The sequence below is a fragment of the Nerophis ophidion genome, linkage group LG17 (genome assembly GCF_033978795.1).
Source record: "Nerophis ophidion isolate RoL-2023_Sa linkage group LG17, RoL_Noph_v1.0, whole genome shotgun sequence".
In the NCBI taxonomy this organism is placed as follows: Eukaryota; Metazoa; Chordata; class Actinopteri; order Syngnathiformes; family Syngnathidae; genus Nerophis; species Nerophis ophidion.
The window spans coordinates 11,051,434-11,078,586 of NC_084627.1; the positions used below are offsets into that span (position 1 = coordinate 11,051,434).

A 27,153-nucleotide genomic window follows, 5' to 3' on the forward strand; every position below is an offset into this window, starting at 1 on the left:
TTTTCCGTTCGGGCTCCAGTACTCTGGAATGCCCTCCCGGTAACAGTTCGAGATGCCACCTCAGTAGAAGCATTTAAGTCTCATCTTAAAACTCATCTGTATACTCTAGCCTTTAAATAGACCCCCTTTTTAGACCAGTTGATCTGCCGTTTCTTTCCCCCCGGTGGCCATGGATGAAGTACTGGCTGTCCAAAGTCGGGACCCAGGATTGACCGCTCGTCTGTGTATCGGTTGGGGACATCTCTACGCTGCTGATCCGCCTCCGCTTGGGATGGTTTTCTGCTGGCTCCAATATGGCCGGGACTCTCGCTACTATATTGGATCCACTTTGGACTGGACTCTCACCGTTATGTTGGATCCACTATGGATTGGACTTTCACAATATCATGTTAGACCCGCTCGACATCCATTGTTTTCGGTCCCGTAAGGGGCGGGGGTTGCCCACATATGCGGTCCTCTCCAAGGTTTCTCATAGTCGTCATTGTCACTGTCACCGACGTCCCACTGGCTGTGAGTTTTTCCTTGCCCTCATGTGGGCTCTACCGAGGATGTCGTTGTGGTTTGTGCAGCCCTTTGAGACACTGGTGATTTAGGGCTATATAAATAAACATTGATTAATTGATTGACTGTTTAAAAAAAACATTTAGAGTGATTTATGTAGCCCCTTTTTTTTTTTAAATGTATGTATTCTTCCCATGTTTTTTAGTATTATGACTGTATTTGAATCTGTATTTGCTTTTGTTTTCTGTCCTTGACGTTGACCTTGACTTTTGTGTAAATTGTAAATGTATGTTTGTTGTTCAATTAAAAACAAAAAAACACACAAAAAAAAACTTTATGCGAGAAAATGTTGATCTCAGTAAAAAGAAATAAAAAATGGTATTGTAACTGCTAATAGTGTTGAAGATTACGTTCATTATTCATGGCCGAAAGCGGAAGCTACCATCACGTGACTTCGTGACGAAACCAACGCGGAAGTGAGAGCGGAAAAATTTGAACCCATATTTACATTCCGTTTTGACCATTTCTATTATTTACATTCCTTTGTGGCTATTTCTTGTGCTCGCTTACAATGAGCATAAATACGTTGCTGGTAAAAAAAAGAAGAAAAGACTAGGGTCATGAATTAATGCATTTAATTTAACGTTATGTCGCTGGTTAGCTGTAATTGTTAGCAGCGTTAGGCTAATGTAGGCTAGCATGCGGCTAACGATAACAATAACATGAAAAAGAAGAAATAAGAAGATCCTCTTCAGCAGCGTCATCATGGATCATATGCAACAAGAGGAGGTTAGTCAACTAATATTAACTTCAGGTACCAATGATTGTCACAAACACACACACACACTAGGTGTGGCGAAAATATTCTGTTCATTGACCCATCACCCTTAATCACCCCCTGGGAGGTGAGGGGAGCAGTGAGCAGCAGTGGTGGCCACGCCCGTGAGTCACTTTTGGTGATTCAACCCCCAATTCCAACCCTTGATGCTGAGTGCCAAGCAGGGAGGTAATGGGTCGCATTTTTATATTCTTTGGTGTGACTCAGCCGGGGTTTGAATTTCAGGACGGACACTCTAACCCAGTGGTTCTTAACCTCTGTTCGATCGAACCCTATGGGTTTTGTGAGTCGGGCTCAGGGGTTCGGCGGAGGTCAAGACACACCCGACTCATCGTGTAAATAAAAACTTCTCCCTATTGCCGTATTATGGATACGGCAACAGCAGAAGTCATTTGTTGTGAGTTTATGCACTGTGTTGGTTTTGTCCTTTGAACAAGGTGGTTTATGCAGGGTTCATTTTGTGCACCAGTAAAAAAACATGGTAACACTTTTTAGTATGGGGGTGGACGCTCCCCTTTCCTCTCCCTTATCTTTCCTGCTTGCTTCTTTGTTTTGTCTTGTCTTAACTTTCTTGTTGCCTTTGATTGATTGATTGATTGAGACTTTTATTAGTAGATTGCACAGTTCAGTACATATTCCGTACAATTGACCACTAAATGGTAACACCCCAATAAGTTTTTCAACTTGTTTAAGTCGGGGTCCACGTTAATCAATTCATGGTACAAATATATACTATCAACATAATACAGTCATCACACAAGTTAATCATCATAGTATGTACATTGAATTATTTACAATCCGGGGGGTGGGATGAGGAGCTTTGGTTGATATCAGAACTTCAGTCATAACAATTGCATCAACAGAGAAATGTGGACATTGAAACAGTGTAGGTCTTATTTAGTAGGATATGTACAGCCAGCAGAGAACATAGTGAGTTCACATAGCATAAGAAGAAGTATATACATTAGAAGTACATTTGAGTTGTTTATAATCCAGGGAGATGGGATGTGAATGGAGGAGGGTATTAGTAAAGTGTTGAAGTTGCCTGGAGGTGTTGTTTTAGAGCGGTTTTGAAGGAATATAGAGATGCACTTACTTTTATACCTGTTGGGAGTGCATTCCACATTGATGTGGCATAGAAAGAGAATGAGTTAAGACCTTTGTTAGATCGGAATCTGGGTTTAACATGGTTTGTGGCGCTCCCCCTGGTGTTGTGGTTATGGTGGTCATTTACGTTAAGGAAGTAGTTTGACATGTATTTCGGTATCAAGGAGGTGTAGCGGATTTTATAGACTAGGCTCAGTGCAAGTTGTTTTACTCTGCCCTCCACCCTGAGCCAGCCCACTTTGGAGAAGTGGGTTGCCTCTTTTTGCACTGCTCTCCAAATCTAAACTTTGGAACTATTTAACTGGCCTCAACAAAATTGACAAGATCTTGGGTTTGGGGGAACCTGCTGTGGTGACAAAGCGGTTGTTGCTGGACACATGATGGACTCTTGGGAGAAGAAGGAGTGCCGCGTGCCTGGCGACGCTTTTCTGTCGAGGACGTGAAGATATCCACCTATTCGGAATTATGACAACAGGACATCTGCTGATTGGAGTAAGCGTTGCTTTGATTTATTGACAAATTGGAAGTTGCTGGAAGTCTTCAAAGTACCCCAAAGCTGCCACAAATGATTGGAGGATGCGGGTCGAACTGTGGATTACATTGGACTGTCTACCCCGCAGTTTTGAGGGCCAGTCATAGGGTGAAAAGCTAATTTTATTTTCACCCGCATTGAAAATCATTCTAACTTGGATTGTTTCCCTGGCTTCAAGACTCTCCTGAAGGACAGCGCAGCGAAGACACAACAAACTCCCTTCTTGTCTTTCTTGGACACGCACCTATTGTTGCTGACTTTGGACTAGTGACTGCAATACTTCAAGGCCGCGGAACAGAGACACACTGCGGGCTTACACACACACACCACAAAATTATACGCCACACATACACACCCCACCGCCCCAACCCAACGCCCTCGACGCAAATCCCATAGGGGTGATGAATGGATGGTCAGCGCCTTAGAGCTGCGACCTACCACCATGACCTTGAACTACCTTCCCTCTGTTGCTAGATATCTGGAGATGTATGTTGTAATATGTATATGTGCTTTGCTATGGAGTTTTTTTCCCTTGGACTCAGTCTGGACCCCTCCTGAGGGTCTAGCCTTAGACTGATATTTTTTTTTACTCCCCCCCCCTCTCCCAATGTCACCCTTTTCTCACTTTTTTAAGGAGCGCCGTAAGTAGCTGATCCGTTGGCGGTCTCGTCTTGTCTTCCCTGTAACGTATGTCTGCTCTTAGCGGGACTGTGCCGAAAATGAAATTTCGTTGTACTTGTGCAATGACAATAAAGATCTATCCTATCCTATCCATATTCACCATTAAGTAGTTGCTTATTAACGTGCGAAGTAATAACATATTGGCTCTTAACTAGTCATTATTAAGTACGTATTAATCCCTTATTATATGGCCTTATTATAACCCTAACTCTCCAACCCTGGCCCTAACCCTCTAACCCAGGGGTCGGGAACCTTTTTGGCTGAGAGAGCCAAAAAGCCAAATATTTAGAAATATATTTCCGTAAGAGCCATATAATATTTTTTTTTAACACTGAACACAACTAAACACGTACATTTTTAAGTAAGACCAACATTTCTAGAGTATAATCGGTCTCTTATTCTTTGTCATAACATTGTTATTCTGAAGCTAACTGTGGAGGGGGCGTGGCCTGCGGGCCTGCAGCGACAGGTGCGTAGATGGCCCACCTGGGCCTTGTTATCTGATCACCTGTCGCTCTGTTATAAGCAGCAGCCAGGAGGAGAGACGGGGTTGGGGCTGTAAAAACTATTGCTGGAAAGCAACTTATTGAAAAATAAAACAATATTGTAACCCTTAAACAGGATCTCATGTCGGTGCTTGGGGGTCTGAAGGACCCCCAGAAGGGCAAGCCCCACACTAACCAATAATAAATAACTTTTTACCATTAACGCAACTTCTTGAACAGGTGCGGTAGAAAACAGATGGATGGATTAAAAATGCATGAGAATGTTTAATATTTTGAGCATTATTTTTAACACTGTGATTACAAGTGGAATTATTCTTTACTTATCGTGTTAAGCAATGTCAGCTCAGATTTATCAGAGAGCCAGATGCAGTCATCAAAAGAGCCACATCTGGCTCTAGAGCCATAGGTTCCCTACCCCTGCTCTAACCCTAACCAAATAATTCTAAATCAAGTCCTTGTTACTTAGAATTAGGGCTGCAACAACTAATTGATTAAATCGATTAAAATCGATTATAAAAATAGTTGGCGATTAATTTAGTCATCGATTCGTTGGATCAATGCAATGCGCAGAGGCTACTTTCTTTATTTGTTAAAAAAAAAAAAAAAAAAAATATATATATATATATATATATATATTTTTTTAATAAACCTTTTCTTATAAACTGCAACATTTACAAACAGCTGAGAAACAATAATCAAAATAAGTATGGTGCCAATATGCTCTTTTTCAATAAAATACTGGAAAGAATAGAAATGTAGTTTGTCTCTTTTATCCGATTATTAATCGATTAATCGAAGTAATAATCGACAGATTAATCGATTATCAAATTAGTTGTTAGTTGCAGCCCTACTTAGAATATGTTCCCCTGGTGTCCCAAAAACTCTAAATTAAGTATTTGTTACTTAGAATATGTTCCCCATACTAAAGTGTTACCAAATACATATACCGTATTTTTCAGACTATAAGCCGCTCCGGAGTATAAGTCGCACCAAACTATGAAAAAAACCTCGATTTATAGTCCGAAAAATAGGTAACTCTGTCTTGAATTTGAAAAAAAAACATTTAAATTGTATTTTCACTAAAGAAGGGTTCTGTGAATGCGCATATGAAACTGGTGGGGTTCTGTACCTCCAACAAGGTTGAGAAGCACTGCTCTAACCACTATGTCACGAAAGTATCAACGTCTGTCTATCTGTGTTGGCCCTGTGATGAGGAGGCGACATGTCCAGGGTGTACCCCGCCTCCCGGCCGAATGCAGCTGAGATAGGCTCCAGCACCCCCTCCGCCACCCGGAATGGGGCAAGCGGTAGAAAATAGATGGATGATTGGTTCATGTTATAACGTGGCTGTTTTCTTTGCAGCACTGCAGCGACGGTGAGGACTTTTTCGGGGACTACGACAGCCTCCTGGAGGACACGTCCCTGCTGGCCAAACTGGAGCAGGCGGAGCGTGCGGAAGATGACAAAATGGAATCCACCCTGCCGCCCGCGGAGGACAAGGACGCCCTCACCGACTCCATCTTGGACGCTCTTGACGAGGACCTCTTCCGGGACTCTTTGCCGTCCAGCCAGCAGCAGTTCGTGGAACAGGAAGCGGAGAGGAGCAAAGCGCTCCAAAGCGGAGGACGGGACAAGAAGCGGAGGAGTGTGAGCGAGCACTTGAAGAGGACCATGCGCTGCAACGCCGCTTCGCCCGCCAGCCTTTCCCGCTCCTTAGCGCTGAAGGAGGCGGTGCTTAGTGACGAGATCAGCGACGCCATGCACGCCATGGAGACGGTCTCCTCTCATACCACCGACCTGGGACCTTTTTTTGGACTCCCCACCAAAGTCAAAGAACTCCTCTCCAAACTGAGGGGCATCAACAGCCTCTATGGTGACTCCGCCTCCTTAGAAGTCACATGACATGGCATGACTACATGGCAATAATTGTGTGTGTGTGTGTGTGTTCTCAGAATGGCAGGAGACGTGTTTAAAGTTGGAGTGTGTGCAGCAGAGGAGGAACCTGATCTACACTCTTCCCACCAGTGGAGGAAAAACTTTGGTGGCGGAGCTCCTCATCCTCCGGGAAGTTGTGTGCAGGAAGAAGGACTGCATCTTCATCTTGCCTTACGTCTCTCTGGTCCAGGAGAAGGTAAATTCGCAACAACGCACACCATCGGGGAATAGCCAGCTAGCTTCACTGCAAAAAGTTAGTGTTCAAAAACAAGAAAACAAAAAAACAAAAATGAGAGGTATTTTATTTGAACTAAGCAAAATTATCTGCCAATAGAACAAGAAAATGTGGCTTGACAAGACTATCCATAACATGTAAAATTAGCTAACCTCAATGAACCCAAAACACCTTTTAAATAAGTATATTCTCACTAATAAGAACTGTACTACTATAAGAGTAACTATTTTCTATTGCTTCATTGAAAATAAAACAGCAAAGTTTGGCTGTCACTTGTTTTAATTATGAGACACAATTGTGTCAAAGTCAAGATTTTTTTTCATGCTTGAAATAAGAAATGATTACTTTAAAAAAGTAGTTTTATACTTGTGAGTGTTGATGACACAGCTTTGCAACAAGTTGATATTATAGTTTCCAGCATGTTTTAGTCAATATAGGTCATCACATCTCAGCAACAAGCTGTACTATCTAACTGAGATCATTTAGGACCAAAACACTTAAAAGAAGTAAAACTCTCTAACATAAAATCTTATGTGTAACCCTCCCCGGGTTCCATGTTCAATATCCATAACGCACCCATCCGAGTCCCACGGGGAGGGGGGATAAAAGTTGGAAAAGTCGGCAAAAGTCCCAAAAACGTTCAAAATACCTACCCAGGTTTAAGTTCCACAAGTCCTGTTGCTGGCCTGTATGCCCAAAATGTCCAAAACGTGCCCCGCAAAGTCCCACGGAAAGGCGGGGAGAAAAGTCGGTAACATTTTTAAAAATCCAAACGGGTTCGAGTGGGACTCGAACCTGAGTAGGTATTTTGAACATTTTTGGGACTTTTGCAGACTTTTCCAACTTTTATCCCGCCTCCCCGTAGGACTCGGTTGGGTGTGTTTTGGACATTTTGGGCATCCCGGGACTCGTGAGACTGGAACCCGGGCAGGTATTTTGGACAAAATTGGGACTTTTGACCAATTTGGCCGCCTATTCCCCTCTTCTTCCACGCCTTCCTGTGCACCATTGCTGGATGTGTTTTGGACATTTGGACAAAAATAGTTTCAAGCATGTTTTAGTCAATATAGGTCATCAAATCTCAGCAACAAGCTTGGTTATCTTACTGAGATCATTTAGGACCAAAACACTTAAAAGAAGTAAAACTCTCTAACAAAAAATTTTATGTTTAACCCTCCCCGGGTTCCATGTTCAATGTCCATAACACACCCATCCGAGTCCAACGGGAAAGGGGGGATAAAAGTTGGAAAAGTCGGCAAAAGTCCCATAAACGCTCAAAATGCCTACCCAGGTTTAAGTTCCACAAGTCCTGTCGCTGGCCAGGATGCATTAAATGTCCAAAACGTGCCCACCAAAGTCCCACGGGAAGGCGGGGAGAAAAATGAGAAAAGTCGGTAAAATGTTTAAAAATCTAAACGGGTTCGAGTGGGACCATGTGGGACTCGAACCTGAGTAGGTATTTTGAAATTTTTTGGGACTTTTGCCGACTTTTCCAACTTTTATCCCCCCTCCCCGTAGGACTCGGTTGGGTGTGTTTTGGACATTTTGGGCATCCCGGGACTCGTGAGACTGGAACCCGGGCAGGTATTTTGGACAAAATTGGGACTTTTGACCAATTTGGCCGCCTATTCCCCTCTTCTTCCACGCCTTCCTGTGCACCATTGCTGGATGTGTTTTGGACATTTGGACAAAAATTGTTTCAAGCATGTTTTACTCAATATAGGTCATCAAATCTCAGCAACAAGCTGTAATATCTTACTGAGATCATTTAGGACCAAAACACTTAAAAGAAGTAAAACTCTCTAACATAAAATCTTATGTGTAACCCTCCCCGGGTTCCATGTTCAATATCCATAACGCACCCATCCGAGTCCCACGGGGAGGGGGGATAAAAGTTGGAAAAGTCGGCAAAAGTCCCAAAAACGTTCAAAATACCTACCCAGGTTTAAGTTCCACAAGTCCTGTCGCTGGCCAGGATGCCCAAAATGTCCAAAACGTGCCCACCAAAGTCCCACGGGAAGGCGGGGGGAAAAGTGAGAAAAATTGGTAAAATGTTTAAAAATCACACCCGGGTTCGAGTGCCACAAGACTCCATGTGGGACTCGAACCTGGGTAGGTATTTTGAACATTTTTGGGGACTTTTGCCGACTTTTCTCACTTCTCTCCTCCGCTTCCCGTGGCTCTTTGCTGGGTGCGTTTTGGACATTTTTTGCATTCTGTGACTCGTGGGACTGGAACCCGGGCAGGTGTTTTGGACAAAATTGGGACTTTTGACCATTTTGGCTGCCTTTTCCCCTCTTCTTCCACGCCTTCCTGTGCACCATTGCTGGATGTGTTTTGGACATTTGGACAAAAATAGTTTCAAGCATGTTTTAGTCAATATGGGTCATCAAATCTCAGCAACAAGCTGTAATATCTTACTGAGATCATTTAGGACCAAAACAAGTAAAACACTCTAACATAAAATCTTATGTATGGCTGTGCAAGTCCCGGGATGCCCAAAATGTCCATAACACACCCAGCCAAGTCCAACGGGAAAGGGGGATAAAAGTTGGAAAAGTCGGCAAAAGTCCCAAAAAATTGTTCAAAATACCTACCCAGGTTCGAGTCCCACAAGTCCTGTCGCCGGCCGGGATGCCCAAAATATCCAAAACGTGCCCAGCAAAGTCCCACGGGAAGGCGGTGAGAAAAGTGAGAACAATTGGTAAAATGTTTAAAAATCACACCCGGGTTCGAGTGCCACAAGACTCCATGTGGGACTCGAACCTAGATAGGTATTTTGAAAATTTTTGGGGACTTTTGCCAACTTTTCTCACTTTCCTCCTCCGCTTCCCGTGGCTCTTTGCTGGGTGCGTTTTGGACATTTTTTGCATTCTGTGACTCGTGGGACTGGAACCCGGGCAGGTGTTTTGGACAAAATTGGGACTTTTGACCATTTTGGCCGCCTTTTCCCCTCTTCTTCCCCGCCTTCCTGTGCACCATTGCTGGATGTGTTTTGGACATTTGTACAAAAGTAGTTTCAAGCATGTTTTAGTCAATATGGGTCATTGAATCTCAGCAACAAGCTGTAATATCTTACTGAGATCATTTAGGACCAAAACAAGTAAAACACTCTAACATAAAATCTTATGTATGGCTGTGCAAGTCCCGGGATGCCCAAAATGTCCATAACACACCCAGGCGAGTCCAACGGGAAAGGGGGATAAAAGTTTGAAAAGTCGGCAAAAGTCCCAAAAATTGTTCAAAATACCTACCCAGGTTTGAGTCCCACAAGTCCTGTCGCCGGCCGGGATGCCCAAAATATCCAAAACGTGCCGAGCAAAGTCCCACGGGAAGACGGGGAGAAAAGTGAGAACAATTGGTAAAATGTTTAAAAATCACACCCGGGTTCGAGTGCCACAAGACTCCATGTGGGACTCGAACCTGAGTATGTATTTTGAACATTTTTGGGGACTTTTGCTGACTTTTCTCACTTTTCTCCTCTGCTTCCCGTGGCTCTTTGCTAGGTGAGTTTTGGACATTTTTTAAATTCTGTGACTCGTGGGACTGGAACCCGGGCAGGTATTGTGGACAAAATTGGGACTTTTGACCAATTTGGCCGCCTTTTCCCCTCTTCTTCCCCAACTTCCTGTGCACCATTGCTGGATGTGTTTTGGACATTTGTACAAAAGTAGTTTCAAGCATGTTTTAGTCAATATGGGTCATTGAATCTCAGCAACAAGCTGTAATATCTTACTGAGATCATTTAGGACCAAAACAAGTAAAACACTCTAACATAAAATCTTATGTATGGCCGTGCAAGTCCCAGGATGCCCAAAATGTCCATAACACACCCAGGCGAGTCCAACGGGAAAGGGGGATAAAAGTTGGAAAAGTCGGCAAAAGTCCCAAAAATGTTCAAAATACCTACCCAGGTTCGAGTCCCACAAGTCCTGTCGCCGGCCGGGATGCCCTAAATATCCAAAACGTGCCCAGCAAAGTCCCACGGGAAGGCGGGGAGAAAAGTGAGAAAAATTGGTAAAATGTTTAAAAATCACACCCGGGTTCGAGTGCCACAAGACTCCATGTGGGACTCGAACCTGGGTATGTATTTTGAACATTTTTGGGGACTTTTGCCGACTTTTCTTACTTTCCTCCTCCGCTTCCCGTGGCTCTTTGCTGGGTGTGTTTTGGACATTTTTTGCATTCTGTGACTCGTGGGACTGGAACCCGGGCAGGTATTTTGGACAAAATTGGGACTTTTGACCAATTTGGGCGCCTTTTCCCCTCTTCTTCCCCTCCTTCCTGTGCACCATTGCTGGATGTGTTTTGGACATTTGGACAAAAATAGTTTCAAGCATGTTTTAGTTAATATAGGTCATCAAATCTCAGCAACAAGCTGTAATATCTTACTGAGATCATTTAGGACCAAAACAAGTAAAACACTCTAACATAAAATCTTTTGTATGGCTGTGCAAGTCCCGGGATGCCCAAAATGTCCATAACACACCCAGCCGAGTCCAACGGGAAAGGGGGATAAAAGTTGGAAAAGTCGGCAAAAGTCCCAAAAATGTTCAAAATACCTACCCAGGTTCGAGTCCCACAAGTCCTGTCGCCGGCCGGGATGCCCAAAATATCCAAAACGTGCCCAGCAAAGTCCCACGGGAAGGCGGGGAGAAAAGTGAGAAAAATTGGTAAAATGTTTAAAAATCACACCCGGGTTCGAGTGCCACAAGACTCCATGTGGGACTCGAACATGGATAAGTATTTTGAAAATTTTTGGGGACTTTTGCCAACTTTTCTCACTTTCCTCCTCCGCTTCCCGTGGCTCTTTGCTGGGTGCGTTTTGGACATTTTTTGCATTCTGTGACTCGTGGGACTGGAACCCGGGCAGGTATTTTGGACAAAATTGGGACTTTTGACCAATTTGGCCGCCTTTTCCCCTCTTCTTCCACGCCTTCCTGTGCACCATTGCTGGATGTGTTTTGGACATTTGGACAAAAGTAGTTTCAAGCATGTTTTAGTTAATATAGGTCATCAAATCTCAGCAACAAGCTGTAATATCTTACTGAGATCATTTAGGACCAAAACAAGTAAAACACTCTAACATTAAATCTTATGTATGGCTGTGCAAGTCCCGGGATGCCCAAAATGTCCATAACACACCCAGCCGAGTCCAACGGGAAAGGGGGATAAAAGTTGGAAAAGTCGGCAAAAGTCCCAAAAATGTTCAAAATACCTACCCAGGTTCGAGTCCCACAAGTCTCGCCATCGGCCGAAATGTCAAAAATGTCCAAAACGTGCCGAGTAAAGTCCCACGGGAAGGCGGGGAGAATAGTGAGAAAAGTCGGTAAAATGTTTAAAAATTCAACCGGGTTCGAGTGGGACCACGTGGGACTCGAACCTCGGTAGGTATTTTGAACATTTTTGGGACTTTTGCCGACTTTTCTAACTTTTATCCGCCCTCCCCGTGGGACTCGGCTGGGTGTGTTTTGGACATTTTTTGCATCCCGGGACTCGTTGGACTGGAACCCGGGCAGGTATTTTGGACAAAATTGGGACTTTTGACCATTTTGGCCGCCTTTTCCCCTCTTCTTCCACGCCTTCCTGTGCACGATTGCTGGATGTGTTTTGGACATTTGGACAAAAATAGTTCAAGCATGTTTTACTCAATATACTGTAGGTCATCAAATCTCAGCAACAAGCTGTAATATCTTACTGAGATCATTTAGGACAAAAAAACCCTTAAAAAAAGTAAAAACACTGTTACATAACATCTGCTTAGTGAAAAGAATTATCTTATCAGACAGAAAATAAGCAAATATCACTCTTATTTGAGATATTTAATCTTATTCAGATTTCAATTTTTGCAGTGTAGGAACAGGAAGTCCCCCATAGAAAAGCCGCGTTGAACCAGGAGATTGGTTAACTTCCTGTTCCGCCGCAGGTTCGTGGTCTGGCCTCCTTCGGCCTGGAGCTGGACTTCCTGGTGGAGGAGTACGCCGGCAGTAAGGGCAGGTTCCCGCCGGTCAAGAGGAGAGGAGGTCAAAGGTCGCTTTACATCGCCACCATTGAGAAAGCTCACAGCCTGGTCAACTCGCTCATCGAGAGCGCCCGCTTGGACTGCGTGGGCCTGCTGGTGGTGGACGAGGTGCGGCGTGGCGCTTGGCATAACGACTTTGTTGACGATAACGACCTCGTTGTGCCGACAGCTTCACATGCTGGGAGACGGCAGCAGAGGAGCGCTCCTGGAAATCACCCTGGCAAAAGTCTTGAACCTCAGCAGTAAGTGCGGCGGTCAGCGCCAGCCATCGCTAAACGCCGTCATGCTGGCTGATTGTCCCTGCAGGTCACACTCAGATCATCGGTATGAGCGCCACCTTGGGGAACATCAGCGACCTGCAAACTTTTCTCAAAGCTGAAACCTACAACAATGACTTCCGACCCGTAAGTCCGCGTTCATATGTTGCATGGTCACGTGTTGCATGGTCACATGATGGGCGGTCACATGCTGCATGGTCACATGATGGGTGGTCACATGCTGCATGGTCACATGATGGGCGGTCACATGCTGCATGGTCACATGATGGGAGGTCACATGCTGCATGGTCACATGATGGGTGGTCACATGCTGCATGGTCACATGATGGGTGGTCACATGATGGGTGGTCACATGATGGGTGGTCACATGCTGCATGGTCACATGATGGGCGGTCACATGCTGCATGGTCACATGATGGGTGGTCACATGCTGCGTGGTCACATGATGGGCGGTCACATGCTGCATGGTCACATGATGGGCGGTCACATGCTGCATGGTCACATGATGGGTGGTCACATGGGGCATGTGACCAACAGCTCTGTGGGCACATGATGTGTGGTCACGGGCTGTGTGTTGACATGACACGTGGTCACGTGCTGCATGGTTTCATATTTACATGATGCATGCTTACGTGCTGTGTTGTAACATGTTGCGTGGTTACATGACATGTGGTCACGTGTTGCGTGGTTACATGACATGTGGTCACGTGTTGCATGGTTACATGACACGTGGTCACATGTTGCATGGTTACATGACACATGGTCACGTGTTGCGTAGTTACAAGTTACATGACACATGGTCACGTGTTCAGTAGTTACATGACACGTGGTTACATGACACATAGTCACGTGTTGCATGGTTACATGACAAATGGTCATGTGTTGCGTGGTTGAATGACACGTGGTCACGTGCTGCATAGTTACATGACACACGGTCACGTGTTGTGTGCTTACATGACACGTGGTCACGTGTTGCGTGGTTACATATCACATGTTACGTGGTGACATGACACGTGTTGCGATCTTACATGACACGTGGTCACATGTTGCGTTTTGCTTACATGACACATGGTCACGTGTTGCGTGCTTACATGACACGTGGTCACGTGTTGCGTGCTTACATGACATGTGGTCACGTGTTGCGTGATGACATGACACGTGCTGACGTCATGCTGGGTTACATGACACGTGGTCACGTGTTGCGTAATTACATGACACGTGTTGCATGGTTACATGACACATGGTCACGTGTTGTGTAGTTACATGACACATGTAACTTGTAAATACACAACACGTGTCATGTAGTCTAAGTCTACATGAAACATGGTCACGTGTTGTGTAGTTACATGACACATGGTCACGTGTTGCTTGGTTACATGACAGGTGGTCATGTGTTGCGTGGTTAAATGACACGTGGTCACATGCTGCATAGTTACATGACATGTGGTTACATGACACATGTTGCATGGTTACATGACACAGTCACATGTTGCATAGTTACATGACACGTGGTTACATGACACGTGTTGCATGGTTACATGACACATAGTCATGTGTTGCATTGTTATACAACACATGGTCAAGTGTTGCGTTCTTACATGACACGTGGTCACATGTTGCATGGTTACATGACACGTGTTGCGTGCTTACATGACACGTGATCAGGTGTTGCGTGGTTACATGACACATTGTCACATGTTGGGTGGTGACATGACACGTGGTCACGTGTTGCATGGTTACATGACACGTGGTCAGGTGTTGCGTGGTTACATGACACATGGTCACATGGTGTGTGGTGACATGACACGTGGTCAGGTGTTGCATGGTTACATGACACATGGTCACATGTTGTGTGGTTACATGACACGTGGTCACGTGTTGCGTGCTTACATGACACGTGCTGCATAGTTACGTGCTATGTGTTGACATGAGGTGTGGTCACCTGACACGTGTCCAGGTCCAGCTGAGGGAGTACGTGAAACTGGGGGACGGTATCTACGAGGTGGACCCCAAAGAGGAGGAGTGTTTCCGGTTGTGTCGTCGTGTCAAGCTGAAGGTAGGCGAAGTGCGTAGTGGTGGTGGTTGTCAAGTGTGCAGCAAGTTGTGTGGTGTCCAGTACTCCAGCGCCATGCAGAAGATGGACCCGGACCACATCGTGGCCTTGGTGACGGAGGTCATTCCACGCCACTCCTGTCTGCTCTTCTGTCCCACCAAGAAGAACTGTGAGAACGTAGCCGTCATGATCTGCAAGTACCTCCGAGAGTAAGTCCTGTGGAACCCACACCTCCGCCGCGCTACGTCTGACCGCCGCCGCGTCCACAGGGACTTCCTCCGACAGCGGCAGGCCGAGAAGGAAGTGCTGCTCCGAGAGCTGAAGGACAGCGGGAACGGTTCCATGTGTCCGGTTCTGAGGAAGACGGTTCCGCTGGGCGTGGCTTATCATCACAGTGGACTGACGGGCGAAGAGCGGAAGCTGCTGGAGGACGCGTACTCTAACGGCGTCCTTTGTCTGCTCACCTGCACCTCCACCTTGGCGGCCGGGGTCAACCTGCCGGCCCGCAGGTAAGTCACCCGTCCACCGTGCTTACAGGGAAATAGAGCGGTCATGTGACAGTAATGTCATGTGCTCAGGGTGATCCTGCGCTCGCCGTACGTGGCCAGCGAGCTGATCAAGACCAGTCAGTACAAGCAGATGGCCGGACGCGCCGGTCGAGCGGGTCTGGACGATGAAGGCGAGAGCATCCTCATCGTGCAGGACAAGGAGCGCTTTAAGGTGACTTGTACTTGTCTATATATATTTATATATATATATATATATATATATATGTATGTATGTATGTGTGTATATGTATATACAGTGGGGCAAAAACGTATTTAGTCAGCCACTGATTGTGCAAGTTCTCCCACTTAAAAGGTATGTAATTTTCATCATAGGTACACTTCAACTGTGAGAGGCAGAATATGAAAAAAAAATCCAGGAAATCACATTGTAGGAATTTTAAAGAATTTGTTTGTAAATTATGGTGGAAAATAAGTATTTGGTCAACCATTCAAAGCTCTCCCTGATGGAAGGAGGTTTTGGCTCAAAATCTCACGATACATGGCCCCATTCATTCTTTCCTTACCACGGATCAATCGTCCTGTCCCCTTAGCAGAAAAACAGCCCCAAAGCATGATGTTTCCCCCCCCATGCTTCACAGTAGGTATGGTGTTCTTGGGATGCAACTCAGTATTCTTCTTCCTCCAAACACGACGAGTTGAGTTTATACCAAAATGGATACATGGATGATACAGCAGAGGATTGGGAGAATGTCATGTGGTCAGATGAAACCAAAATAGAACTTTTTGGTATAAACTCAACTCGTCGTGTTTGAAGGAAGAAGAATACTTCCATCCATCCATTTTCTAGCGCTTATTCCCTTTTGGGGTGGCGGGGGGCGCTGGCGCCTATCTCAGCTACAATCGGGCGGAAGGCGGGGTACACCCTGGACAAGTCGCCACCTCATCGCAGGGCCAACACAGATAGACAACATTCACACTCACATTAGGGACCATTTAGTGTTGCCAATCAATCTATCCCCAGGTGCATGTCTTTGGAGGTGGAAGGAATATTTGATTATGATTATGAACTCACATGGAAGCAAATGTGCCACAGCGTGAAAGTTCGAGAACCACTGATCTAATCACTTCCTGTTTGCGGCCAGAGGGCGTGCGGCGTGGTGGCAGAGAGTGAGTGTGCGGTCCCGTCTCTGCTCGCTTCACAGTAGGTCTGGTGTTCTTGGGATGCAACTCAGTATTCTTCGTCCAAACACGACGAGTTGAGTTTATACCAAAATGGATACATGGATGATACAGCAGAGGATTGGGAGAATGTCATGTGGTCAGATGAAACCAAAATAGAACTTTTTGGTATAAACTCAACTCGTCGTGTTTGGAGGAAGAAGAATACTGAGTTGCATCCCAAGAACACCATACCTACTGTGAAGCATGGGGGTGGAAACATCATGCTTTGGGGCTGTTTTTCTGCTAAGGGGACAGGACGACTGATCCGTGGTAAGGAAAGAATGAATGGGGCCATGTATCGTGAGATTTTGAGCCAAAACCTCCTTCCATCAGTGAGAGCTTTGAATGGTTGACCAAATACTTATTTTCCACCATAATTTACAAATAAATTCTTTAAAATTCCTACAATGTGAATTTCCTGGATTTTTTTTTTCACATTCTGTCTCTCACAGTTGAAGTGTACCTATGATGAAAATTGCAGACCTCTATCATTTTAAGAGGGAGAACTTGCACAATCGTTGGCTGACTAAATACTTTTTTACCCCACTGTATATATATATATATATATATATATATATATATGTATGTATGTATGTACATGTATGTATGTATGTATGTATATAAATCCAGTGTGTTTGTATATATATATACTGGCTGAGGTGTGTGCTCACCTGTTGTTGTTGTTTTAGGCCAAGGCCTTGTTGTGCGCCCCCATGGAGAAATGTTACAGCGCTCTGCTGGCGGACGATGGAAAATGTCTCCTCCATCTCATCCTGTCACTCGTGGGATTAAAGGTAACACTCGTACGTGTGTTTATTTGTGTCCGTGTGTGTGTGTGTCCGTGTGTTTGTGTGTGTGTGTGTGTGTGTGTGTGTGTGTGTGTGTGTGTGTGTGTTTGTACGGTAGGGCTGCACGATTTTGACAAAAAAACCTAAATGCAACTTTTCTCTCCAAAATTGGATTGCAATTCGGTTTGCAATTTTTATTTCATACATAAAAATGCATAAAACTGGAAAAACGAGGAGTGAAGGAAGTCATGTTTATTAACCATATATAAATTATTTATTGTACCATTTATAAAAAAAAAAATAAAAAAAAATAACAATAGTGTCAAAGTGGCTTACATAATGTGTCCAATGTTTTCCACAAAGATAAAATAAGTCATATTTTAGGTTCATGTAATAGTTAAAACAAATGTAAATAAGGGAGCCCATATTCCAATATAGAACTCATTATTATCGAAATTAAATTCATTTTTTTCTACTGTTATCATCTCCATAGTATTTCAGTCAGTATGAGTTGGACTATCAACATCTACCCCGTTTTTGTTATGATGCATATTAAAAGAAAAATGCATTTTTACTCTTTGATGACACGTCACTAAACTGATGCAGATCACCAAGAATACAAGTTTGCAGTGTCGTTGGGATGTTTATATTTAGAATTGTGATCGCTTCTTTTGTTGTTTTCAAACGTAACTCTTTTATTCTCTGACATTCCCACAATAAATGAAGAAGAGTTCCCTCACACCTCATACATAACTTGCAGACAAACTGCAGCAATTTTAAACAGCTGAGAAGATGTCAAATACAATCTATTCAAGCTCTTAGCTTATTTTGAATGCTTCTAAAGGGCTTATTGGCATTTTTCCAAATATCATTCCATGATACTTGTCGGTCTCTTTCATGTAAAATGTATAACACATGCCTCATTTGCATTTCTAGTATGATGTTCATTTATTATTCTATAAAATATTTTAATTAATTTCTGAATTGCTTTAAAAAGTGCATCTTCCAGTTCACGGCTATTAAAAGACACACTTTCAGAGGATATGCTCAGCAATTGTGATTGGCCAACAAGTCTGTCACTGGGGGCTTCACGGTGGCAGAGGGGTTAGTGCGTCTGCCTCACAATACGAAGTTCCTGCAGTCCTGGGTTCAAATCCAGGCTCGGGATCTTTCTGTGTGGAGTTTGCATGTTCTCCCTGTGACTGCGTGGGTTCCCTCCGGGTACTCCGGCTTCCTCCCACTTCCAAAGACATGCACCTGGGGATAGGTTGATTGGCAACACTAAATTGGCCCTAGTGTGTGAATGTGAAGTGAAGTGAAGTGAATTATATTTATATAGTGCTTCTTCTCTAGTGACTCAAAGCGCTTTACATAGTGACAACCCAATATCTAAGTTACATTTAAACCAGTGTGGGTGGCACTGGGAGCAGGTGGGTAAAGTGTCTTGCCCAAGGACACAACGGCAGTGACTAGGATGGCAGAAGCGGGGATCGAACCTGCAACCCTCAAGTTGCTGGCACGGCCACTCTACCAACCGAGCTATGCTATTCCAATGTGAGTGTGAATGTTGTCTGTCTATCTGTGTTGGCCCTGCGATGAGGTGGCGACTTGTCCAGGGTGTACCCTGCCTTCCGCCCGATTGTAGCTGAGATAGGCGCCAGCGCCCCCCGCGACCCCGAAAGGGAATAAGCGGTAGAAAATGGATGGATGGATGGTCTGTCACTGGAATGCTAGAAAAAAACCTCAGCTTTTTGCGGTTATTTAGCGCAGTGGTCCCCAACCACCGGGCCGTGGCCCGTTTGGTACCGGGCCACAGAAGAATTTTTATTCATTTTTATTGAGAAAAAAAATATATATATTTTTTATTTTTTTATTTTTATTAAATCAACATAAAAAACACAATATACACTTACAATTAGTGCACCAACCACAAAAACCTCCCTTTTTCATGACAAAAACGTCCCTTTTTCATGACAAAGAAAAAAAAAAGAAAAAAAAAGGACCCCCTCCCCCGGGCCGCGGGACAAATTATTAAGCGTTGACCGGTCTGCGGATACAAAAAGGTTGGGGACCACTGATTTAGCGGACTAATCAAAACCTCAATGTTGATTAATGGTGCATCCCTGGTGTTGAACAGCGTTGTTATGTCACAGGTGACGACGTGCGCGGAGAAGCTACATGACTTCCTGCGAGGGACGCTGCTTTTCGTCCAACGGGAGCATCTGTGCGAGCACTCCAGTCTGGACGTGGTCCTCCAGCAGGGTGTCCACCTCCTCCAGGTCAAAGGTCTCCTCAGCACGCAGGGCGACGCCTTGCACGTGACACGTCTGGGGAGGGCCACCTTCAAAGGTAACCTCGCTCATGCTAAGCTAAGGAGGACGAGTACGGCGTCAAAATAGTCCTATAAAACCACGCTGCACACACGTGGCTTGTCGTCGTGCCGACGCGTCACCTCATTTTTACGCGCACGGTGGCGTCTTTTTGCGCTCGGAATGTTTCTTTCTCTTTCTCCACGCAGGCGACATTTCAACCATTTGGCACTTTGGCGCGGGCAAAGAGAACTCGCCCCTCCTTTCTGATTGGTCGCTTTTGAACGTCTTCTGGTCCAGGCATGTGATTTTTCCATCTATAATCAGAAATCCGTCTTTTTTTTTATCTCTGTAAAAATACAAAAAAATATTTTCATTTTTTTCCGACCTACAATGTGTGTTAAAATCTTGATCCGTCGCTGCAAAGTGAACACTAGTAAGGTTGTAAATACTGTATAGAGTATCAATCAATGTCAATCAATGTTTATTTATATAGCCCTAAATCACAAATGTCTCAAAGGACTGCACAAACCATTACGACTACGACATCCTCGGATGAACCCACAAAAGGGCAAGGAAAACTCACACCCAGTGGGCAGGGAGAATTCACATCCAGTGGGACGCCAGTGACAATGCTGACTATGAGAAACCTTGGAGAGGACCTCAGAAGTGGGCAACAACCCCCCTCCCCCTCCCCCTAGGGGACCGAAAGCAATGGATGTCGAGCGGGTCTAACATGATACTGTGAAAGTTCAATCCATAGTGGCTCCAACACAGCCGCGAGAGTTCAGTTCAAAGCAGATCCAAGACAGCAGCGAGAGTCCCGTCCACAGGAAACCATCTCAAGCGGAGGCGGATCAGCAGCGTAGAAATGTCCCCAACCGATACACAGGCGAGCGGTCCATCCTGGGTCCCGACGAGCGGTCCATCCTGGGTCTCGACTCTGGACAGCCAGTACTTCATCCATGGTCATCAGACCGGACCCCCTCCACAAGGGAGGGGGGGACATAGGAGAAAAAGAAAAGCGGCAGATCAACTGGTCTAAAAAGGAGGTCTATTTAAAGGCTAGAGTATACAGATGAGTTTTAAGATGAGACTTAAATGCTTCTACTGAGGTAGCATCTCGAACTGTTACCGGGAGGGCATTCCAGAGTACTGGAGCCCGAACGGAAAACGCTCTATAGCCCGCAGACTTTTTTTGGGGCTTTAGGAATCACTAATAAGCCGGAGTCTTTTGAACGCTGATTTCTTGCCGGGACATATGGTACAATACAATCGGCAAGATAGGATGGAGCTAGACCGTGTTGTATTTTATACGTAAGTAATAAAACCTTAAAGTCACATCTTAAGTGCACAGGAAGCCAGTGCAGGTGAGCCAGTACAGGCGTAATGTGATCAAACTTTCTTGTTCTTGTCAAAAGTCTAGCAGCCGCATTTTGTACCAACTGTAATCTTTTAATGCTAGACATGGGGAGACCCGAAAATAATACGTTACAGTAATCGAGACGAGACGTAACAAACGCATGGATAATGATCTCGGTGTCTTTAGTGGACAGAATGGAGCGAATTTTAGCGATATTACGGAGATGAAAGAAGGCCATTTTAGTAACGCTTTTAATGTGTGACTCAAACGAGAGAGTTGGGTCGAAGATAATACCCAGATTTTTTACCGAGTCACCTTGTTTTATTATTTGGTTGTCAAATGTTAAAGTTGTATTATTAAATAGAGGTCGGTGTCTAGCAGGACCGATAATCAGCATTTCCGTTTTTTTGGCGTTAATTTGCAAAAAATTAGCGGACATCCATTGTTTAATTTCATTAAGACACGCTTCCAACTGACTACAGTCCGGCGTGTTGGTCAGCTTTAGGGGCTAACCCATGTTGTTCCTTTGGATGTGAACACAAGTTGTAATCATTGAGTGACTAAATAACTTAGTGACTGAAACAGACATAGTGATTCATTTAGATGAATGAGGTATGTATTTATGTAAATTCTGTTTATCATTTTTCAATTCTTCAAACACTAAAACATCTTTAAATGGTGCTAATTTTTGCATCTTCAATTGCTGAATAACCAGGAGCTGCGGCCCACAGATCCAGTGTTTTTCATTAAGTCCAAATCACATGCCTGCTGGTCAGAGCCAATCCGAGGGAACTGTTACTCTCGAAACGTGTCCTTTGTGAAAAAGATTAGTCTCTTTGGAGAAAGAGAAAGACATGTCGCTTGTGCAAAATGAATCCGCGCACACAAAGATTGGGGGTTTTCAGGGCAGGTTTTTGTGGCTTCATGTGAGTTTCTTTAAGGTTCTGTGGACCTGAGCCACAGCCAAGTTCTGTACCAAGACCTGTGCATCGGTCTGGAAGGTCTTCTCCTCAGCAGCTACCTTCACCTGGTCTACCTGGTCACGCCTTACGACATGTCGCTGCAGTGCACGCCTGACTGGATGACCTTCTACACCCAGGTCAGCGCCACCATCTCGGCCGCCACTTTGGCCGCGGTTGCGTCACATGAAGCTTGCAAACGTTTCAGATGGCGTTGCTGTCGGCCGCGGAGCAGAAGATGTGTGCGCACGTCGGCGTCCCTGAGAGTCTCGTGGCGAGGAAAGCCGCCGGACAGGCGGTGAAAAAGGTAACATGGGGCCAACGTTTACTCGAAGGTGCGCACAACCAATCTATACCGCAGTCCACTTGAACTCTAAACAAAATTAACACATAACAAATGATTCTGTATGATTTTGCAAAGAAACTGTGAGTGACAGGTGACAACAACAGAGTGTTCGTCAACACTGATCAATTATTCTATCATCTTCAAGTCGCTTCCTGACAGTCGCCTCAGGATGCGCCGTTTTGTGGGCGGTCTTATTTACCTGGCTCTTCTCCACGTTGTCTTTGTTGTAACGGACGGGAGTGGAAGAAGTGTCAAAAGATGGATTTAACTGTTTTAATGACATTCAGACTTTATTTCAATCAATAACGGAGCGGAATCTCCTCATCTGGAAATAACCACAGCGAAAATGTGTCCTGTAGAAAAAAGTCTGACCGCAACTCTGATAACTAAAGTTCCTTGGGTGAATAATGTGAACAAACTACGCCGGTATGTTTTAGTGCTTTCATGGCGAGTTTACTGACAGATATACCGTATTTCCTTGAATTGCCGCCGGGGAGGTAATTAATTTAAAACCTCTTCTCACTCCGGCGCTTACCAAAGGCATGCAGTAAAGGCAAGCATGCGCTAACTATTTTAAAACCACTTCTCAGTCCGGCACTTACCTAAAGCATGCGGTAAATTTAGGCTTGCGCTTTAAAATTTGAGTGTGATGTAAAGATACCATCATGAAAAGCTTATTTAATAAAAAAAAAAAAAACCTTATAATGCTCTTACCTTTACTTATAAATGAAGTCCATGCGCAGCTCCTTCTGATCAAAAGCATCGATAACTTGTTTATAGAAGTCTTGCTTATCTTTCTTCAGTTTCAAAAGTCTCTCCGTCTCGATGGAGAGCTCCTGCTTTGATTGAAAGTCCAGTTTAGAAAACGGTTTTATTTTAGATATGTAATCCTCCATGTTAAAAGTGCAAGCGAGAGGAAAAAATAAACGATCGCCGCTCACTCTTGCTGCTTGTTGTCACTTCTTCTGCAGCCAAGTAGTCGTAAGAAGGATCACTAGCGCCCTCTACCACCAGGAGGCGGGAGTCATTTAATGACTCATATTTGACACACGCAACTACGGTATATTAATAAAACATAGCTGCTTACTGTTCTTTTTAGCATATTCAATAGCTTGGACCTTAAATCCTACTGAATAGCTCTTAATCTTCTTCCCTTTATGCGATTTCAAATCAGCCTCCTCCATTTTGAAAATGATTAAGTGTCATTCGTGACGTGACGAGTTTGCCCCGGCGGAAATCCTAGGCATATGCTAATTATTTAGCGAAACGAGTTTGACCCGGCGGTAATTCCAGACATGCGCTAATAAAAATCATATTTTGTGAAACGAGTTTGACCCGGCGTTAATCCTGAGCCGGCAGTAATGCTAAGCATGCGCTAATTATTTTGCGAAACGAGTTTGACCCGGCAGTAATTCTAGGCAGGCGCATACTATGTAGCCGGCGGCAATTCAAGGAAATACGGTAAATAAGAACTTTACGCTACTTTATAATAGAAATGGCAACGGTCTTGAAAAGCAGGAAGTTATCTGGATCACTATCAGCTTGAGAAAAAAACTAAACTGCGCATCCCTGAAAAGTAGATGACAAACAAACAAAAAAGAAAAGAAACATGAACATGGTTCGCCAACTCACAACGCTATTCATATAAAACTTGCGGGCCGCACTACCATTAAACTTTCATATTAAGGTGGGGGCCGCAAAATAATGTCTCACGGGCCGCAATTGGCCTGGGGGCTGCGTGTCCGAGACCCCTGGTACATACAGTCCAAAACTTTGTTTTTCAATGAGTTTCCGGCGAGCAGACAAAAGCTGTCTTTGAATTTACCAATCAAAAGGCTTGTGAAACTCCACTGTGTAGGATGGGGAGTGACATGAAGGTGTCGGTTTCTTTGTTGTATTGTAATCCACAGGAACAAAATGTCTTGAACCGAGATCTACAAAGAGGACAGGAGGCAGGGCCTGACCCCCCTTCCAGGCACCTTTTCTTTGAACTGTTTTGTAACCAAAGGCGATGGCTGTTTACGACCCCTGTCCCTTTAGAAACAGCTGTCGCCATGTAATCAGGGAAATGTCCAAATAAAAGAGGAGGCGTTCAATCTTTTGTCAGAGCGTGGTGGGACACTGTACAAAGAGTACAGCCTACACGTTTCTCCTCAATTGAGCCAAATTTAATTCTGTCTCTGTTTAATTCCTTGCTTCTTTGTCTGTTTAATAGATGTCATCAATGTTTGAACCTGACAGTGTGTGAGATGGCTGTTTACGACCCCTGTCCCTTTAGAAACAGCTGTCGCCATGTAATCAGGGAAAGTCCAAATAAAAGAGGAGGCGTGCAATCTTTCGTCAGAGCGTGGTGGGACACTGTACAAAGAGTACAGCCCACACGTTTCTCCTCAATTGAGCCAAATTTAATTCTGTCTCTGTTTAATTCCTTGCTTCTTTGTCTGTTTAATAGATGTCATCAATGTTTGAACCTGACAGTGTGTGAGGTGGCTGTTTACGACCCCTGTCCCTTTAGAAACAGCTGTCGCCATGTAATCAGGGAAAGTCCAAATAAAAGAGGAGGCGTGCAATCTTTCGTCAGAGCGTGGTGGGACACTGTACAAAGAGTACAGCCCACACGTTTCTCCTCAATTGAGCCAAATTTAATTCTGTCTCTGTTTAATTCCTTGCTTCTTTGTCTGTTTAATAGATGTCATCAATGTTTGAACCTGACTGTGTGTGTGTGTGTGTGTGTGTGTGTGTGTGTGTGTGTGTGTGTGTGTGTGTGTGTGAGTGTGTGTGTGTGTGTGTGTGTGTGTGCGATGGCTGTTTACGACCCCTGTCCCTTTAAAAACAGCTGTCGCCATGTAATCAGGGAAAGTCCAAATAAAAGAGGAGGCGTGCAATCTTTCGTCAGAGCGTGGTGGGACACTGTACAAAGAGTACAGCCCACACGTTTCTCCTCAATTGAGCCAAATCTAATTCTGTCTCTGTTGAATTCCTTGCTTCTTTGTCTGTTTAATAGATGTCATCAATGTTTGAACCTGACAGTGTGTGTGTGCGTGTGTGTGCGATGGCTGTTTACGACCCCTGTCCCTTTCGAAACAGCTGTCGCCATGTAATCAGGGAAAATCCAAATAAAAGAGGAGGCGTGCAATCTTTCGTCAGATCGTGGTGGGACACTGTACAAAGAGTACAGCCCATACGTTTCTCCTCAATTGAGCCAAATTTAATTCTGTCTCTGTTTAATTCCTTGCTTCTTTGTCTGTTTAATAGATGTCATCAATGTTTGAACCTGACAGTGTGTGCGATGGCTGTTTACGACCCCTGTCCCTTTAGAAACAGCTGTCGCCATGTAATCAGGGAAAGTCCAAATAAAAGAGGAGGCGTGCAATCTTTCGTCAGAGCGTGGTGGGACACTGTACAAAGAGTACAGCCCACACGTTTCTCCTCAATTGAGCCAAATTTAATCCTGTCTCTGTTTAATTCCTTGCTTCTTCGTCTGTTTAATAGATGTCATCAATGTTTGAACCTGACAGTGTGTGTGTGTGTGCGTGTGTGTGTGGGTGTGTGTGGGTGTGCGATGTATGTTTACGACCCCTGTCCCTTTAGAAACAGCTGTCGCCATGTAATCGGGAAAGTCCAAATAAAAGAGGATGCGTGCAATCTTTCGTCAGAGCGTGGTGGGACACTGTACAAAGAGTACAGCCCACACGTTTCTCCTCAATTGAGCCAAATTTAATTCTGTCTCTGTTGAATTCCTTGCTTCTTTGTCTGTTTCATAGATGTCATCAATGTTTGAACCTGACAGTGTGTGTGTGTGTGGGTGTGTGTGTGTGTGTGTGCGATGTATGTTTACGACCCCTGTCCCTTTAGAAACAGCTGTCGCCATGTAATCGGGAAAGTCCAAATAAAAGAGGATGCGTGCAATCTTTCGTCAGAGCGTGGTGGGACACTGTACAAAGAGTACAGCCCACACGTTTCTCCTCAATTGAGCCAAATTTAATTCTGTCTCTGTTGAATTCCTTGCTTCTTTGTCTGTTTAATAGATGTCATCAATGTTTGAACCTGACAGTGTGTGTGTGTGTGTGTGTGTGTGTGTGTGTGTGTGTGTGTGTGTGTGTGTGTTTGTGTGTGTGCAGAGCGCCAACATGGCAGCGATGAAGCGCATGTACTTGGCGCTGGTGCTGATGGCGCTGCTCAAGGAGAACGACTTGTGGTGCGTGGCCCAGAAGTTCCAACTGAGTCGCGGCTTCGTCCAATCACTTCTCAACTCGGCCGCCGCCTTCTGCTCGTGTGTGTTCCACTTCACTCAGGTTGAACACACACACATGTACACACACACATACGAAAATGTGTGTATGACTATTGTGTGTGGGTGTGGCAGGAGCTGGACGAGTTGTGGCCGTTCTGCTCCTTGTTTGAGGCGCTAACGAAGCGGCTGAGCTACTGCGTGAGGGCGGAGCTTATACCTCTGATGGAGGTGGCGGGCGTCATGGAGGTCAGGAGGTCATTGTCGCCATTAACATGTCTTTTATTGAGTTTGTGTTCTGTCGCGCAGTCCCGGGCCAAGCAGCTGCACGCCGCCGGCTACAAGACGCTGACCCACCTCGCCAACGCTGACCCCGTCCTCCTGGTCAGGAGCGTGGAACACCTCAACAGGAAACAAGCCAATCAGATGGTGGCGTCGGCCAAAGTGGGTGCGACCAGTTTGTGCGCGTGTTCCTCCACCAAAGGCCGCGGCGTAAACGCCATGTTTCTCGCAGATGCTGGTCAAAGAGAAGGCGGCGGCGCTGCAACAGGAAGTGGACGAGCTGCTCACGCTGCCAGCTGACCTGCCGGATAAAGATGACCGTTGGTTGTTTTGAACATTTTTAATAGAATAAAATATTTATCTTCCAATACGCTCATATGCAGATGAATGAAGGTGAATAGGAATATGTCCACATATATCACCAATATTTCTCCCTCCTTGAGCAAAATGATAACTA

General features: G+C 44.8%; 1 protein-coding gene across 3 annotated transcripts; it reads left to right on the forward strand.

Moving 5' to 3' along the window:
* Window positions 1-940: 940 nt before the first annotated feature.
* helq (helicase, POLQ like) lies at window positions 941-27,064 on the forward strand. 3 transcript variants are annotated; one of them, XM_061876241.1, is made up of 18 exons: window positions 941-1,290; window positions 5,528-6,038; window positions 6,118-6,296; window positions 12,262-12,465; window positions 12,527-12,599; window positions 12,664-12,761; window positions 14,593-14,691; window positions 14,737-14,897; window positions 14,958-15,197; window positions 15,267-15,408; window positions 17,108-17,212; window positions 19,360-19,555; window positions 21,820-21,977; window positions 22,046-22,144; window positions 26,305-26,478; window positions 26,550-26,663; window positions 26,724-26,858; window positions 26,929-27,064. In XM_061876241.1, exons 1-18 carry the CDS (start codon window positions 1,267-1,269, stop codon window positions 27,028-27,030), a joined length of 2,814 nt encoding a protein of 937 aa, XP_061732225.1. In that variant the 5' UTR covers window positions 941-1,266; the 3' UTR covers window positions 27,031-27,064. The 3 variants fall into 3 exon arrangements, with proteins under 3 accessions (XP_061732225.1, XP_061732226.1, XP_061732228.1); XM_061876242.1 differs by having other exon boundaries at window positions 14,752-14,897; XM_061876244.1 differs by lacking the exons at window positions 26,305-26,478; window positions 26,550-26,663; window positions 26,724-26,858; window positions 26,929-27,064 and adding an exon at window positions 24,094-24,592.
* The last annotated feature ends 89 nt before the right edge of the window (window positions 27,065-27,153 follow it).

Excerpts from the sequence above, each read along its gene's own strand:
- helq (XM_061876241.1), top strand. The coding sequence starts at position 1,267 with ATGGATCATATGCAACAAGAGGAG. Across the intron at positions 15,409-17,107 it reads AGGACAAGGAGCGCTTTAAG|GCCAAGGCCTTGTTGTGCGC; the intron begins GTGACTTGTACT and ends TTGTTGTTTTAG. Across the intron at positions 26,479-26,549 it reads GTGTGTTCCACTTCACTCAG|GAGCTGGACGAGTTGTGGCC; the intron begins GTTGAACACACA and ends TGGGTGTGGCAG.